Consider the following 16225-nt stretch of genomic DNA (forward strand, 5'->3'; position numbering starts at 1 on the left):
AAAAACAAACCTGAAATAGAAAACAGCAATAATGGCTCATGTTTCCTATACACTTGCTATGGGGGCAGATATTTGTTAAGTCATACATATATAAAATTTCATTTAATCCTTACTAAAAACAACTTACGATCTGTTAAATTGTCCCCATTTAATAAATAAAGAAACTGAGGCTTAGAAACTTGCCCAGTTCTCATAATTAAAAATATGTGAAGTTAGACTTAAACTCAAGTTTCTCGGATTCCAAAGCTTATGTTTTCAACCATTATGCTATACAGCTGTCAAAATTGTAAATCTCAGAATAATAGAGGTCTGATGTATTTGTATATTTACATGTTTTAAAATATGCACATATATAGACTTAAAAACACAGGAATATGCAAAATATTAATGGTGGTGAACTATGGGGGTTGATTCCTTTGTGATCTTCTGTGTGTCCAGAATTTCCTACACTGAAGGTGTACTATTTTTTAATAGAAAAATAAATAAATAAATAAAGGCTTTCTTCAGTAAACAAATTAGGCAAAACAAAGAAAAAATACATATAAATGTGTTTTCCCAACATTTAAGCTTCACTCTAGAATAATAAATACACTTATGGATTTATTGAACATTAGCTTTGATTAATGAACATATACTTAACCCCCACACACACACAAAAAAGCCTGTGTGCAAATTCAGTTCTAGCTAGTAAGACTCAGCAGTTATTGTTAACACCCACTTTCTAAAAAAAGCTTTTGTATTATCTGGTGACTTCTCTACATTTTCAACAGTCATGAACAAGAATAATTCCAATTCAAACTACAGTATAGCGTATTGCATTAATTTTCCTATTTCTATCATGTGAGCTCTCAAGATTGCACTTTGAAATAATAACGCTTTAAATTTATTACTGCCAATAATAACTGCAAGTTCTCAAAATTAAAATCTAGTTTATTCTTAAGTATATTGATTTCATTATGCCCACCCTTAGTCAAATTTTTTAAAAAAGTATAGAGAAAAAGCAGCATATATTTTAAGATATATTAGATAAAAATCACCCTTTTCCTGAAAGTTAACTTCCCCAAGGGAAGTAGTTCATTTCCAAATCTTCTAACACGTTTTCAAGTAAATTCTCATTACTGCAAAGAGATTGCTTCAAATACAAAAAAGCCTTTTTATTTTCCCTTGACAAGATCACACTGCTGTGTGCATAAAATCCATGATTAAAAAGGCAAATGAGTTCAATATTCTAACACATTAACTCCAATTCTATCAATTACATTTCTTCTCTCTATTACAAGTCTAATTTAATTGCCGAGATTTGGACAACTCTAATTCTTTTTTTCTTTTTCAATTCTAATTCTTTTTAAAAAATACTTGCAGTTCATTTTCACTGCTAAGAAACAATAATTTACACTAACAGCATTACTTCACAAATACCCACTATTCACTAAGAAAAATAGTTGGCTAAATATAATTTATTTGTTATGTGGTCATATAATTAACACTAAAATACTTCGGCTTGGATTTTATGTTGTTCCAAAATTCTCTTAATAGCTGTTTAAACCAAAATTAGGAAAACTAAGGCGCTTAGATGGCACTTCTCAGGTAAGGCCTATCCTGCCCCCTATATTTAAAATTGCAACCATGCCTCCCTCTGCACCCTCAACACATGCACCCTTACCCTGAGCCAGGCACTACTTATTCTCTTTCTCTCCTTAGCACTTATCACCAGCTAACATACCGTATGATTGACTTGTCTTTGACTTCTTGTGAAGTTTTGTCCATTTTGCTCCCAGCTTATCCCCCAGTACCTAGAACAGTGCCTGTGACTTAGAGGTGCTGTTGAGTGAGTAATTTTACCACTAGGTTAACGGTGGAAGCTGTTGCTTTTCTCTGAGTCACATATTCGTGACTTAGACAATTTGTGGGAAATGCAATGTTTAATTCTGTAACTAGAGTAAATCCTCATTTTTCACCCTGCTTAGAGCAGGAAAACACTTTCTCCAGTGGCCTCAACTGCGACATATTAATGCTTCCATGGTTGAAGAGAAGCCTGTGTCCCTAAGACAGTGGCTCAGAACCTGAAAATACAAAACAAACCCAGGAAGAGAGAATTATAGGTCTGGAATTTTGCAGGGAAAAGGGTCAGGGTGCTGCTTTTTCTTTTTGATATTCTTTGAGTCCCAAATGACTCTTCTTACTCAGTTATTAATCATAAATCATATCAACATTCTTCCTCATTGTGCTTACTATACATGCGTTACATGTATTACCTTATTTAATCTTCATAACAACCCTATGAGATAGATAATATTAACAATCCCAATTTACAGATAGAGACACTGAGATTTAAGTATTTTCCCCAAACAACTGGTGGGTGGCAGAGGTCTCTAGCATTTAAAGTTTGCATTCTTAAACACTATGCAATACTGCTCCCCCCACTCATCATGACAAATTACATGGTCATGAATTACAAGAATTCATAGATCCCAACATCACTATTATTACCTGACTAATCCTGCTCATGTTATCCTAAGCACAGACCAAATATAAAAAGGGGAGACAATTTCTGTGGATATGGAATAATTTCTAGTAATTTGAAATTATTAACAATTTCTCTTGACTGACTAGTCATGTCAAAGTAATTTCAGGCTACAAAGCAGCTAAGCCAATAATCAACAGGGAAAAAGTAAAACTAACAAACAAAACCCCCAGAAGTTAACAACAATAACAACAAAAAAACTGCATAAAGTGTCATTAACCTACTAGAAGTCCTTCCTAATTGAAACGGTCATTCATTATGGAATTTGCATACATGGAAAAAAGAAATATTACTTTGTAAAAGAAGTCTTTTCACATATCCCCCCAAAAGGTCTACCTCTGACAGATTTGAAAAGCAATGAATTAAATACTAAAACAAAATGACTTTCTGAAAACTACAGGAAAAGAGAAATGTATTATGAAGCGTGTTTAATTTTACTTCTTGTCCTAAGCCTGAAATGAGATTTGTGATATCAAGGCACAATCTCATATGTACATTATGCCTACTGCCTTATTTAGCACTTTCAAAAGATGTTACTTTAAACTCCCAAAACACAAAGATAAATTTTCAAAAATTATTTTTCCTACATGTATTCTATAATTGTTTAAGCTCAACATGTCTGTTTTCTTATCAGAAATTAATATGATTAAAGTAAGAACTCATTAGTATACTATGCTCGAAAAGGAAGCTAACACCCTTTCAAATCACAAACTTAGGGGGCTTCCCTGGTGGCACAGTGGTTAAGAATCCGCCTGCCAATGCAGGGGACACGGGTTCGAGCCCTGGTCCAGGAAGATCCCACATGCCGCGGAGCAACTAAGCCCACGTGCCACAACTACTGACCCTGTGCTCTAGAGCCCATGAGCCACAACTACTGGGCCCACGTGCCACAACTACTGAAGACCATGTGCCTAGAGCCCATGCTCTGCAACGAGAAGCCACCGCAATGAGAACCCTGCAGGCACCGCAACGAACTGTAGCCCCTGCTTGCCGAAATTAGAGAAAGCCCGAGCGCAGCACTGAAGACCCAATGCAGCCAAAAATAAATAAATTTTTTTTTTAAATCACAAACTTACACCTACTTAGTGAATCCCATTAGTAGCAGGCACTATTAAGAAAGCCCTGGGGCTTCCCTGGTGGCACAGTGGTTGAGAATCTGCCTGCTAATGCAGGGGACACGGGTTCGAGCCCTGGTCTGGGAGGATCCCACATGCCGCGGAGCAACTAGGCCCGTGAGCCACAACTACTGAGCCTGCGCGTCTGGAGCCTGTGCTCCGCAACAAGAGAGGCCGCGATAGTGAGAGGCCCGCGCACGGCGATGAAGAGTGGCCCCCGCTTGCCACAACTAGAGAAAGCCCTCGCACAGAAACGAAGACCCAACACAGCAAAAATAAATTAATTAATAAACTCCTACCCCCAACATCTTCTTAAAAAAAAAAAAAAAAGAGAGCCCTAATCTGCTACAACTTTCCAAGTTAACATGCTTAACACATTTAAAGGTCACAGCTGATGGGAAAGTTTCCATCCTAACTGTGTACATTTCTGTATCATCTGGAATATGCACCACTTAGGTAATTAAAAACTAAATAAAAAATATTTTAAAGGAAAAAAAAAGTTGAATAGGCTCTAGAGATCTGCTGTACAACGTCATGCCTATATATAATACTGTATTGTACACTTGAAAATCTGTTAAGAGGGTAGATCTCCTGTTAAATGTTCTTACCACAATAAAATACTTTAAAAAATAAAAAATAAATTAAAAGTCACAGCTGTTGTTTTAAAACGAATACAGTAACTACATTCAAAAATCTTTTCAAACATGAAATTAAGAAAAAAGTATCATGCCCTCTAAGAATTAAAAAACTTTCCAAAACGGGTTGGTCTCATAAGTACAAATTTAAAATTTCATACATTTAAAATTGTGGATTTATTTTTAGGCCCATCATTTATGCAAATAGAAAGCACTGACAGAAAGCAACAAAATGTGTGCATTTTTGTAGCCCTAATTTTCTAGCAAAAACCATACACAACTTAGCCATTTGACAGACATCAATAATTCCATTCACTGGAAAATGGTTGATGCCCCTAGATGTTTTTAACAAACTTCTGCCTTCCACATGTTGTCACTGTAAATAAGTTACCATTACTATACTGATCTATAGTTACACCTTAAATGACTTAAAATGTGTAGGAGCTACTCTTTTAAACTACCCCACTGTAGTAAAGCTTTTCAAGTTCTTTTACCTGCACTTTATAGTGTTTCTGTATCCTCAAATGTCTTCAGGCTATCAGATCTATATTACTCTCTCTAGGACTGCCCCAACTTTACTACCACCTGCTACTGCTAAAATATCTGTGGTAGGGAAACAATTAAAATAGCCTCATTTGGGTTTTGTACAAAAAAAAAAAATGTAAATTGCCTCAGAAACAGACTTTTGAAAGGTACTGCATAAGGACTTGGTGTGTGTAGAGAGCATGTGACATCTACGTTAGCAAATCAGGAAACCCTTTCTTAAATCTTTTGAGATTTTAGCCATGTTCCATCATTCATGAAGAAATGACTACTGAATGAGTGAACTGTTCCTGTATTTGTGTTTGGAGTGAAAAAGCATCTGGCACAAAATCTGGAACACAGTAGAGCCTCAATTAATGTAAATATGTATCATGTGTATGTACGTGTGCATGTGTGTGTTTCACAGACACAAAAGGAGCCGGAAGGATGCATACAAAGCTGTCTAAGTAGATTACGAAGGGCATTAGGAATAAAAAGGACTGTGACTGTTGTTTCACCTCCTGTATGAATTTTAGGTCAGGCTTGAATTATTTAATGTATAATTTATATCCAAGTTTGTGTATCCAAAAAAACAGTGCAAGCACAACAGATCATTTCCACACTGTGTACTTTGGATGACTGTCCTCATTGCATACCTGTCAGTCACATGTGACTGAGTTCTTTCTTACTGAACAGCTCAGAAGGAGCAGCTCCCACCTGTGAAAGCTGTACAGCATACTAACCACTGCTTTTTCCTCCTTCATGTCAATAGCTCAGTAGCATGGTTTCAAGTCATGCTTCAGAGTACACCGATAAATCTTTTACTTTCCTGCCTGCAGTTGTCCCTTGTTTCATGACATACTATCGCTTAAGAGGACCCTGGCATATATGGTGCCAGTGGAGTTGCAGACTGTACAACCTTTGTGATTGGCTGGCTGCATTCCTGTACCTCACCAATGACTTTATTTTTTCCATTTAGTATTATGTTCCAAAGGAGAAACTGTCTAAAAAGTTGAATCTGTAAGTGGGTTCAAGTCTACGGCCATAAAGGTCAGACAATGCCACTCTTCTGTAGACTTCTGGATTTTTTTTAAGAGATGGTTGACTTCCAGGCAGCATACAGCTTGACTTCTTTGATTCAGTTTTCACTTCTCTATCCTGTGCATCACTGTGTTGCGCATGTAGGACTGGGTTAACTTTAGGGTGCGTAAAAGTGAGGAAAACCTTACCTATGTACAGTACATTCATGTTTTAAATTGGTACATGACCTGGGTCTTACTTAGGCTTTTATTATCAGCCAATATCCCTACAATCATTCAACAAAATAGTTTACAAAGAACTCAGATGCCAAGCATTGCTGAGTTCGGTAAGTGCCCCATCCCTACCCCCAAATTACAGCAAAGTCTCTTGTCAAGGCTTCTTATTAAAATGTTAAACGTAGTCAAGCAAGTCCTAAAACTGAGCCTATCTTCAATGATGCTTTATGCTGTTTTTGATATATAAATTCAGTAGGAAACCAACTTTCATATAACCGCCTTAGAATCTCTGTGAATTTTTCTGGGTAGCCAATTTGCAACTGCCAAGGATTCACTTACTGATAAACTACTGAAACATTACAAGCTAATATTAGTCACCATAAATACTTACTGGGATGATTTTTGGTAAAGGAAAGAAATGACTGAAAGCCAGGAGTGCTGGATGCTAGTTCTAGTTTTTCCACTGAATTTAGGTGGTAAGTTATTTCACCTCCTAGGACCTTAATTTCCTCTTTCATAAAATGTGAGATTTGAGCTAGATGTCCTATAAATCCCTTTTAGCCCTAACAACCCATTTTTTAAAACATGTTAAATATTCTGCCAAAAATATGTATAATGTTTGTTATTTTTTGCAGAATCCACAGTATGCCATAAATAGCATCTCATTAATATTCACAGTATTCATGAGAAAACAAAGAGACATTTATCTTTATATGTAATATCTGAGTCATGAACTGGGACAGCAACTTGTAATGGGTCACAAAACTGTAGTATGAGGAACTTCCCTGGTAGTCCAGTGGTTAAGACTCTGTGCTTCCACTGGAGGGTGCGAGGGGGGTTCGATCCTTGGTCGGGGAACTGAGATCCCACATGCCTTGGGGTTCAGCCAAAACAAAACAAAACTGTAGTATGAAAACAATGATTCTAATTTCTTGATAGTGACTGTAGTATTCTATTCACTACACTATCTTTGTAGCTGTTTTGTTATACTTAGAAGCAATGTGTTTTAACCCTTCTCACACCCAATCAGCCATCTCTAATGTACTCAAACCTACCCTGCTCAATTTCTTACTGCTTGAAGTCTCCACAGCATTCTCCTTCTCCTTTAATCCTACCAGAATAATTATCAGTGATACTTTCTCATCTGTTTCCGACATACATATCTTAGATTTCCAGGTACAGTATTTGTCTCATTTTCTGCATAATTTCTATTAATTTTCTATATAAATGTCAACTACATACAGAAAGATGTGTCACACCATCTCTACATTCATCAATATAAAGGCTTGGAGCTTGTACCTTTATACATATACATACCCAACACTTCAAAGTATTAAGTAGTTGAAAAGGATGCCAGAGATTCTATGTACTGTGTGCTATAATGGTTTTGGAATTTTCCTCTCTCTGTGGCTTTTCTCACATTCCCTTCTAGGACTCCCAAGCTCTTCAGCCTTGGAAACAATGAATGAAATTGGTCTTCCAAGTTCTCCAAAGACGTTGGCTTGAACACTCCTTCTGCATTTTTCCACTCCTGGCTTCCTTGAGAAGAATATCCTGCCTTAGCTGTGGTCTATCACTAACCTGTCTGACCAGAACCTCAACCAAATCTATTTGCTCTCACCTCCCCGCACAAATTTTCAGGCTTGTCCCTAAAATGGGCAGCCACAGAGACACATCTACCACTAATTCAACGTGTACAAGTGAGACGCCACACTCTACTCCTTGTATCCAGGAAAGTAGGGGTGCAAATTCTAGTCTCCAACCAATGCCAGCAAATAGCAGAGCTGAGAAAAGTGCTACTGACCTAATACTTGGTACTCTTGTTTCAGTCTGAGACTTTACCTATCCCAGAGGAGAATTAAAGGAAAACTGGAGAAACCGTACAATTTTCTTATACTTGTAAAGATTGCCATGAGTCTCAGACCTCAAAGGGCTGAAGTAATCAGTCAGTGTGCTTCTGTGGCCACACAGTTTGTTAAAATACTTAAATTCTTCTGCATCATTTAGCATATAGTATCCTGAGCTCCCTCCTAATTCATAGTCCAACCCCTTCGACAGACCCTCCCTGCCACCTCCCACTGACCATCAAGTAACAGGTTAAGGACTTGGCACCCAAAAGGACCCATAGGTTTCCTCTCTAGCATAGTAACCAGTCTCAATTATGACTGGTTGGTGCATATGTAATTAACTCCCCCCAAATCGTGCCTTTTGAACACTGCCATTGGCTCTCTTCAGGGACTCCCAAGGGCTAGCCTGTGCTTTGCCTGCCTTTCCTACCCCTGGGAAACTCAAATGGGTCTTGACAAGGAACAGACCGCCATTAGCCACCTCAGCAATCAGCCAGCCAGCTCCTGTTCCTTCATGTCCCCTCTGCCAGAGCTGGCCTGGAACACAGTGGCAGATGAGCTATCAGTAGTAGTGGCAATGACACCCCAGAAAGCAAACACCTGGTGGGGCCCTTCTGAGCCCTTGACCAAAAGGCTGCGACCACTCACCATCGATTCCCCAGAGTTGCCCTCATCTGGTTACTTGTGGGAACTGCAGCTACCGCAGGGTTTTGACTGAGACAGCTAGGAAGACAGCAAATGTGCCAGCTAGCTGACTGGCCCACCACAACAACCATTACATAATTTGCACATTATCCCTGCAAAAAGGCCTATGCAACCAGGCTACCTCTGCTTTTTGCCCACCCTTCTGACATATCTGAGACTCAGCCCTGGTGAGGAAGACAAAGACACTTGTTGACTGTGCCAAGGGGTGGGTCTGACATGCCACTAAATTCCTCAAATTCTGACTGCACATTCAAGAGCCGTTCTGCAATGACCTCTCATCTCAGAGTGTATTCCAAGGACAACAACTCTTGAATTTATCAGCTACCTTAAGAATATGGGTTCTAACCTGATAGTGACTTCTCACTCTTCTTGCCCAAGACTTGGACAGGCCAGCCCAACTTAAAGTAGGCAGGGTTAAGTAAGGGTGTGGTGAGGAGTCCATACAAATTGAAGTGGACTCGTGCTTATTACAGACAAACAAGCCCTTTTTTAATCAAGAAAATAAAAAAAGCTTGACTAAATAACATACTTGGTGATCTTACATCCCTGTCAGATGGGTGTATTCACTTCCAGAGTGCAGGTCAGGTCTTCCACAATACAGAAAGAAAAATGCAACATGAGTTTAGGAGAACCCCTATTTTTCCTTGATAAATGCTGGTGCTTTTAGTAGGGGAACAAAAAGAAAAACAGCAAAACAAGGAAAACTGGCTCTATCAGAACAAGGGTAGCTTCATGCACTAACGGTGCAGAAGGTCTAACCATTCCACTCATCTTTCATTTTAGTCAATTCAGAGAGGCTCCCTTGATCCAAAGTTTTTAGTTTCTTACAACCTATATATTGGACAGCTAAAACGACCCAGCCGATTCTGTCACATGATCTGGAAAACCAAGCAGTAACAAAGCTCACTCTACCCTGAGAGATGTTCCACCTAATCTTTGTAACCTTCTGGTCACCACTGAAACTAAAACAAATAATCAAATTCTATAAATCAAGAGATGGTTAAACATAAGCTACACTTGACCAACACCAGGGTCACTCCAGACTGACTCCCAAAGAGCAGAATGCTGGGGGGAGAAACGGAGGAGACTACACTAGAGTGGACAGGGGCGCTTACCAGTAGAGTAAGCCCCACCAGTAAGCTTTACGCCTCTGCCTAACTGTTGTCCAGTTAGGCAACCTTAGGTCACTATTCAACAAACACCACAAAATGTTTGATGGCCTTCCAACTAACTGATAAGATGTCCAAAGATGTTTCCTTCTATTACTACTCTCATTGTCAAGACTGTTCCATTCCAAACAATGCTACTCAGAAGTGTTATCCATACTGATTCCAGTCCATGAGTGGTTTGCAACCAGTCTGCAACAGAGTACAGAAACGAAGTAACTTTTATAGGAATCTGAGAATAATTTTTATATCTGTTGAATTAAATTATAAAATATTTGACTTACATTAAACTTTTTCTAGTAATTCACTTTTTTATTATATGTTACTAAAGTATCAGACTGCAGCGCATTGGAAAATTTTTAAAAACTCATCTTTCACCACAAACAGTTTGAAAAACACCTATTAAAACAAATATAACTACGTCATACTTCTGCTAAAATCTCTTCGGGGATCCCCATTCTCTGCAAGATAAAGTCTTAGTTCATTAACATTGTGTTTTCAGAGTCTCCTGGGCCCTTCTCTAGAGTAGAGCTTTCTAACTAGCGTGCTTGGCAACGCCTCGAACAGGTGACAGATTAAGACTACTGAATGGAGCCTGTGGCAGGTGGAGTTCCCGAGCCCCAGGACCAGAAGCCTTGGGAAGAGTAGCCTGGTCCATTTACTCCAGCAAATTCTACAGATTCTGTTTTCTGTGTGTGTCATAATGTGGACAAGATTGAAAAGTGCTGGTGTCTGGAGTTATCTCCCATTACACTATACACCAAATTTTATGCTCCTCCAACAATGAAAAGCCTGCTTTCCCACCCACATCCAAATTTGTATTTCCATCCCAGACCTCTCCCATGAACTCTGAACACACTACATATTCTACATCTCCATTCAGATATCCAGAATGCACCTTTAACTTAACATGTCCAAAACTAAACACCTGTTTTCCCTTCTAAATGTGCTCCTCCTACATTATATCTTAGTAAACTGTAACTCCATCATCTTTCTCTCTCATACTCATTATTTGATCTATTCAGCAAATACTGCCAGCTCTAGCTTCAACAATTCTCACTACCTCTACCTTTATCCCCTGGTTGAGGTCACAATCACCTCTCACTTGGATTATTCCAAGAGTCATCTAATTAGTCCCTGCTTCCATTCTTGTCCTCTAAAGTGACTCTCAAGACAGCAGTCAGAACTGACTGTGCATCTTAAAACCCAAGTCAGATCATGTCATCCCTTGCTCAAAACTCTCCAACAGCTTCCCATCTCAAGCAGAGTAAAGGTCTATATTCCTTCAATAATTTACAAGGCCCATATTATCTGGTTCCTTCTTTCTCTTTGACTTTCTCTTCTCTCTGCCCTTTGCTCACTTAGCTCCAGGCAAATGGACATCCTACTATTCCTTAACCACACCAGGACATCCTACTATTCCTTAACCACACCAAGCACAGGATCCTTGGTCTGGAATGCTCCATCCTCACTTCTCTTTGCTAATTCACTCTCTCACTTTCTTCAAGTCTCTGCTCAAATGTTAACCTTATCAGTTAGGCCTTTATTGATCACTTCAAGTAAAGTGGTACCCATTCCACTAAGCCCCACCCTCCCTGCCCCATTTATGCTGCTTAAATTTGTCCATAGCACTTATCATCTGACTGACTAGATACCTGTTTATTGATTTAGTCTGCTTCCCTACCCTGATGCCAGGAGGGCAGAGGTTTTTTGTTTTACACACTGATCTATCTCTATCACCTAAAACAATGCCTGGCACATAGTAAGCACTCATGAAACACTGCTGAATGAATATATACATGCATGAATAAATCCATTACTGTTTCCTTCCTCTGGGACTTTGACCATTCAGTTACTACTGCCTACAGGCCTTTTCCCCATACTATTTCTCCCCTACTAAATCCCACTTTTCCCTGAACCTCGTCCTCCACATTTCACTTACTGACTACCAATCTAGTAAATGAACTGTGGAAAAGTAACGCCACTGCTACACATTCATGCAGAAAACAGTTTACTGCCCCTTCTCACTACTGGTTCACATTTCTCAACCACATTCCTCCAATCAGAAAACACCATTCCATTCCTAGTAACTACAGCTTACACCTGCTATTTTCTCACTGCACTGAGTACTTCTATTATGTATCTGTGTAGATTGTCCCAAGAGTCAAGATACATCTGATGTCCTTAAGAAGAACATAAATCATTCTGATATACACTAGGCAAGACAATTCAGAGAGAAAGCCCTATTTATTTTCCATGCTTTCCATTTTCTCATGACTGCCAAATGCTAGAAGACTTCTTCATCAATACTATCAAGCCTCAATTCCAATTTATACCCATCAGGTATTTCACACTATTCTTGGCCTCCAAGAACTCCAGTCCTCTACTTTATACTTTGGCCAAGTCCTGACAACCTAAGATAAAGAGCCATAGTAAATTGTGGGAATTTTCCCAAGCCTACTCTCTCCCCTCCCAATCCCGACCTCCCGCCTCCACCTCTACACCTTTCAAGAACAATCAAGATAAAACTTTTGTTCAAGGTATGAAAGGCAAACAGGAAGCTTTTAGTACAATATTGTACCTTAAAATCGGTCCATCCCCCACCAAGAAATGATACAGTGTAACAACCAGTAAAGCAAGCCTCTAGTATTTCCATACCACTCATGGCAATGGCCTAGTAACATCCCTGTATGTACCCAACCTTATTTACTCAGTTCCATTTCAGATCCTGGCCCCTGACTCTTTTTGTCTCCCAGTTTACTATGTTTTTCTTTTATATTTGTGGACTGAATATATTGTGTCCTCAGCAGAATCTCTGGTGTTTTCTGAGACTTTTAGTTAAGACCTACTATGGCTCTTTTTAACCGCCCTGGGCAAGATGCTCACCTGAATTTCTGTCCTGGAGACCTACTATGTGCTCTGTGCCTTCAGCAGGTCTAATGCAGCTCCTGTAAGGGGAGAATTCATATGACCAAACACCATTTCTTGAACCTTCCACATTACTTCCACACCACAGCAGTTTATCAACACCTTACTTAGAAAGTCTCAACAGCCAACTATTTAACCAATTAAAACCTGATTAGCTGCTTTTTCTTCTTATTTCCTTTCTCCATTGACTGCTAGCTATACTGCCTCCAGAGAACCTCATTCTTCTATAGTTGTTTTTAAATATAATAATTTCTTCTACGTCACCGTAAGAGTAAAAAATAATCTAAGAAGTGATTCAAGAAGAATGTTATGTTATTAAAAATTCAGAATACTATCACTTAAAATAATAAACAGGGCTTCCCTGGTGGCGCAGTGGTTATGAATCCGCCTGTCAATGCAGGGTACATGGGTTCGGGCCCTGGTCCGGGAAGATCCCACATGCCCCAGAGCAAATAAGCCCGTGCACCACAACTACTGAGCCTGCGTTCTAGAGCCCGCGAGCCACAACTACTGAAGCCCGTGCACCTAGAGCCTGTGCTCTGCAACGAGAAGCCACCGCAATGAGGAGCCCGCGCACTGCAAAGAACAGTAGCCCCTGCTCGCCGCAACTAGAGAAAGCCTGCGCGCAGCAACGAAGACCCAATACAGCCAAAATTAAATAAAAATAAATTTATTAAAATAAAATAATAAACAGATGAGACACTAGTAATTATACTTTAAAATATTACAAACTACTTCTCTGACCCTCCACCATACGCCTTCTTCCCCTTTTTCTACTGAATCTTGTTGATAACTCTGTTACTTCCCTAACTACTAGAAAAATAGAAAGCTGACATCCACTTAAACTGATGTTCCCATCTTGAATGACTCATTTCATAGAAGCCTAGGGTGCAATTAACTAACAGTGTCACATAACTACAGGTAAGCTGATATCATACTGTCACGTGAACATTACATAGAAGTCATGATGAAAAACAAGAGGAAAAATGTTTTTGTGAAAACCAAGAGTGGTGGGGAAAGGCTCCTTACTTTTATTACACCTGACGTTAAAACAAAAAAAAAATGTTTTTTCTTTTAAAGAAATGGGTTCGTGTGGTCTGCTCTGTGAAACTAATCATACCAAATTTGTCAGTAAAAATGAGAATATCAAATTGACCTGATCATACCAACAGCCCATACCACTCAGGTGAAAAAACAGTGCCAGTATTCATAACAAAAAAGCACATGCATTATCACAAATTGTTTTGAGGTATTACACAGATTAATTCCTGACTGCTTATGCTAATAAGGAATATGAGTATCTTTGATAAATTTAATAACCAAAAAATCAAGCTTTATCCTTCTAGATCTCTCCTAGCATTTCTAACTAGTATAAAAATCAACCAGTTGGTGTTTCCTTCTCTGCCCATCCCTAGTGTATAAAGAGGTGAAATCATCAAAAGGCAGACAAAATAACAGAATTTCAAGGCCAGCACATGAGTTACTTCAGCTGAAATTCTAACCTACTCAGCTCACTTAATCCATCCAATAACCCTGTTATAGATTGAGAAGGTATTCTCATTTAATTACAGGGAAAAGTTTCAGAAAATTAAGTGACTTGCCCAAGTTGCAAGAACTACAACTTTTCTTCAAATTCTGGAATTTAAAATTCTGTGCTCTAGGGACTTCCCTGGTGGCGCAGTGGATAAGACTCTGCACTCCAATGCAGGGGGCCCGGGTTTGATCCCTGGTCAGGGAACTAGATCCCACATGCATGCCGTAACTAAGAGTTCGTGTGCCACAACTAAGGAGCCCACCTTCTGGAACCAAGACCTGGCGCAACCCAAAAATAATAATAATAAAAATAAAATAACACTCTGTGCTCTACTAAAAGTGGTTTCTGCTCTTCATGACAATCTGAGGTACCTCAAAGGTATAGTCTGAAACATGGAACTCGGTTGCGCTGTGAACAACTCACAGTGTCAGGCGACCCACTATACATTTCTTAATGAAACACATTCCATTTTCAGAAAGCTTTGAATTAAATTAAAAATTAAGAACCACTGATCCAGTCAAATGCCCTCATTTTACACATAAAGGAACTGCAGAAGAGAGAAGGAAATGGCTCACAAGTCCCTCTCAACTAGCTAGTATAATAGCTGCGTATTAGTTTCCTAGGGCTGTGACAAAGTACAGACGGGGTGGCTTAAACAAGTTTATTTTCTCACAATTCTAGAAGTCTGAGGTCAAGGTGTCTGCAGCGTTGGTTTCTTCTAAGGCATCTCTCCTTGGCTGGTAGATGGTCTTCTTCCACCAGTGTCTTCATAGGTCTTCCCTTTGTGTATGTCTGTGTCCTAATCTTCTCTTCTTATAAGGACACCAGTCATATTGGATTAGAGCCCATCCATATGATCTTAATTACCTCGTTAAAGGTGTCATCAAATACAGTTACATTCTGAGGTACTGAGGGTTAGGACCTCAACATACAAATTTTGAGGAGACATAATTCAGCCCATTAACACTCCACTCTCCTGCGCCCCCCAATTAATGTCCTTCTTACATGCAAAATACATTCACCCCATTCCAACAGCCTGCAAAGTCTTAACCCATTCTAGCATCAAGTCCAAAAATCTTATCTAAATACCATTTAAACCAGGTATGGGTGAACTTGAGATATGATTCATCCTGAGGCAAAATTCCTCTCCAGCTGTGAACCTGTGACTCTAGACAACTTACCTGCTTTCAAAATATAATGGTGGGATAGCATTCCCATTCCAAAAGGGAAAAATCAGAAAGAAGGGATGATGGGTCCCAAGCAAGTTTACAATAAGGCAAATTCCATTATATTTTAAGGCTGAAGAATAATCTTTAATAATAAATAATAATCTTTGGCTCCATGCTGTGTTCTCTGGGTCCACTGGGCTAGAGGCCCTGCCTTCCAGGCTGACCAAGGTGGTAGCCTCACTCCCTCAGGCTTGGGGCTCTGATCCCATGGTGGCAATGGCAACCCTGCCAACCTCTGAATTGCCTTCAGGGTCATTCTAGTCTTTTCTTGCAGGACAACATATGCTTACGGGAGATCACCACAGATAGCTCTAGTGACTTGTCTTGTAGAATCTCAGAAGTCTGACAGCCTTCCTTCATCATCCTGTCCTGTCTCTTTCAGTCCAAGCTGGCAGTGTTTCTGCTGCCATATCCCCATCTCTGGTCTCGCTGAGTTAGTTTAATGAATCCATAAGTCACATGCCCATACGCCCTTTAGCAAATGGTTGTCTAGCAACTGCCTTGATGTTGTCTCCAGAACATACTTTCTAATTTTTTGCAACATGCATAGGCTGAGAACTGCCAAATCTTCAAGTTTCTGGTTCCATTTTGCTTAACGATTCTTTCTTCAATTATCTCTGTCCTCTTGCATTTTACTATAAGAGCAAGGAGAAACCAGGCCATGCCTTTAACACTTTGCCTAGAAATCTCAGTTAAATATCCAAATTTATCACTTACCAGTTCTATTTTCCACAAACCTCTGAAACACAATTTAGCCAAGTTTT

General features: G+C 39.3%; 1 protein-coding gene across 5 annotated transcripts in view; it reads right to left on the minus strand.

Annotated features, from left to right (window-relative positions):
* Positions 1-16225, minus strand: part of LOC307176457 (NEDD4-binding protein 2-like 2) — a 63173-nt gene that overhangs the window by 20521 nt on the left and 26427 nt on the right. The window contains exon 8 of one of the 5 annotated variants that reach the window (XM_079902578.1): positions 12657-12718. The exons of 3 other annotated variants lie outside the window; for them this stretch is intronic. In XM_079902578.1, the coding sequence (XP_079758704.1) occupies positions 12657-12718 (62 nt within the window). Of the gene's footprint in view, positions 1-12463; positions 12719-16225 lie in introns of those variants that run through there. One more of the 5 variants, XM_079902577.1, reaches the window with a different exon arrangement.

Source organism: Stenella coeruleoalba, assembly GCF_951394435.1.
Source record: "Stenella coeruleoalba genome assembly, chromosome: 18".
NCBI classification, from domain to species: Eukaryota; Metazoa; Chordata; class Mammalia; order Artiodactyla; family Delphinidae; genus Stenella; species Stenella coeruleoalba.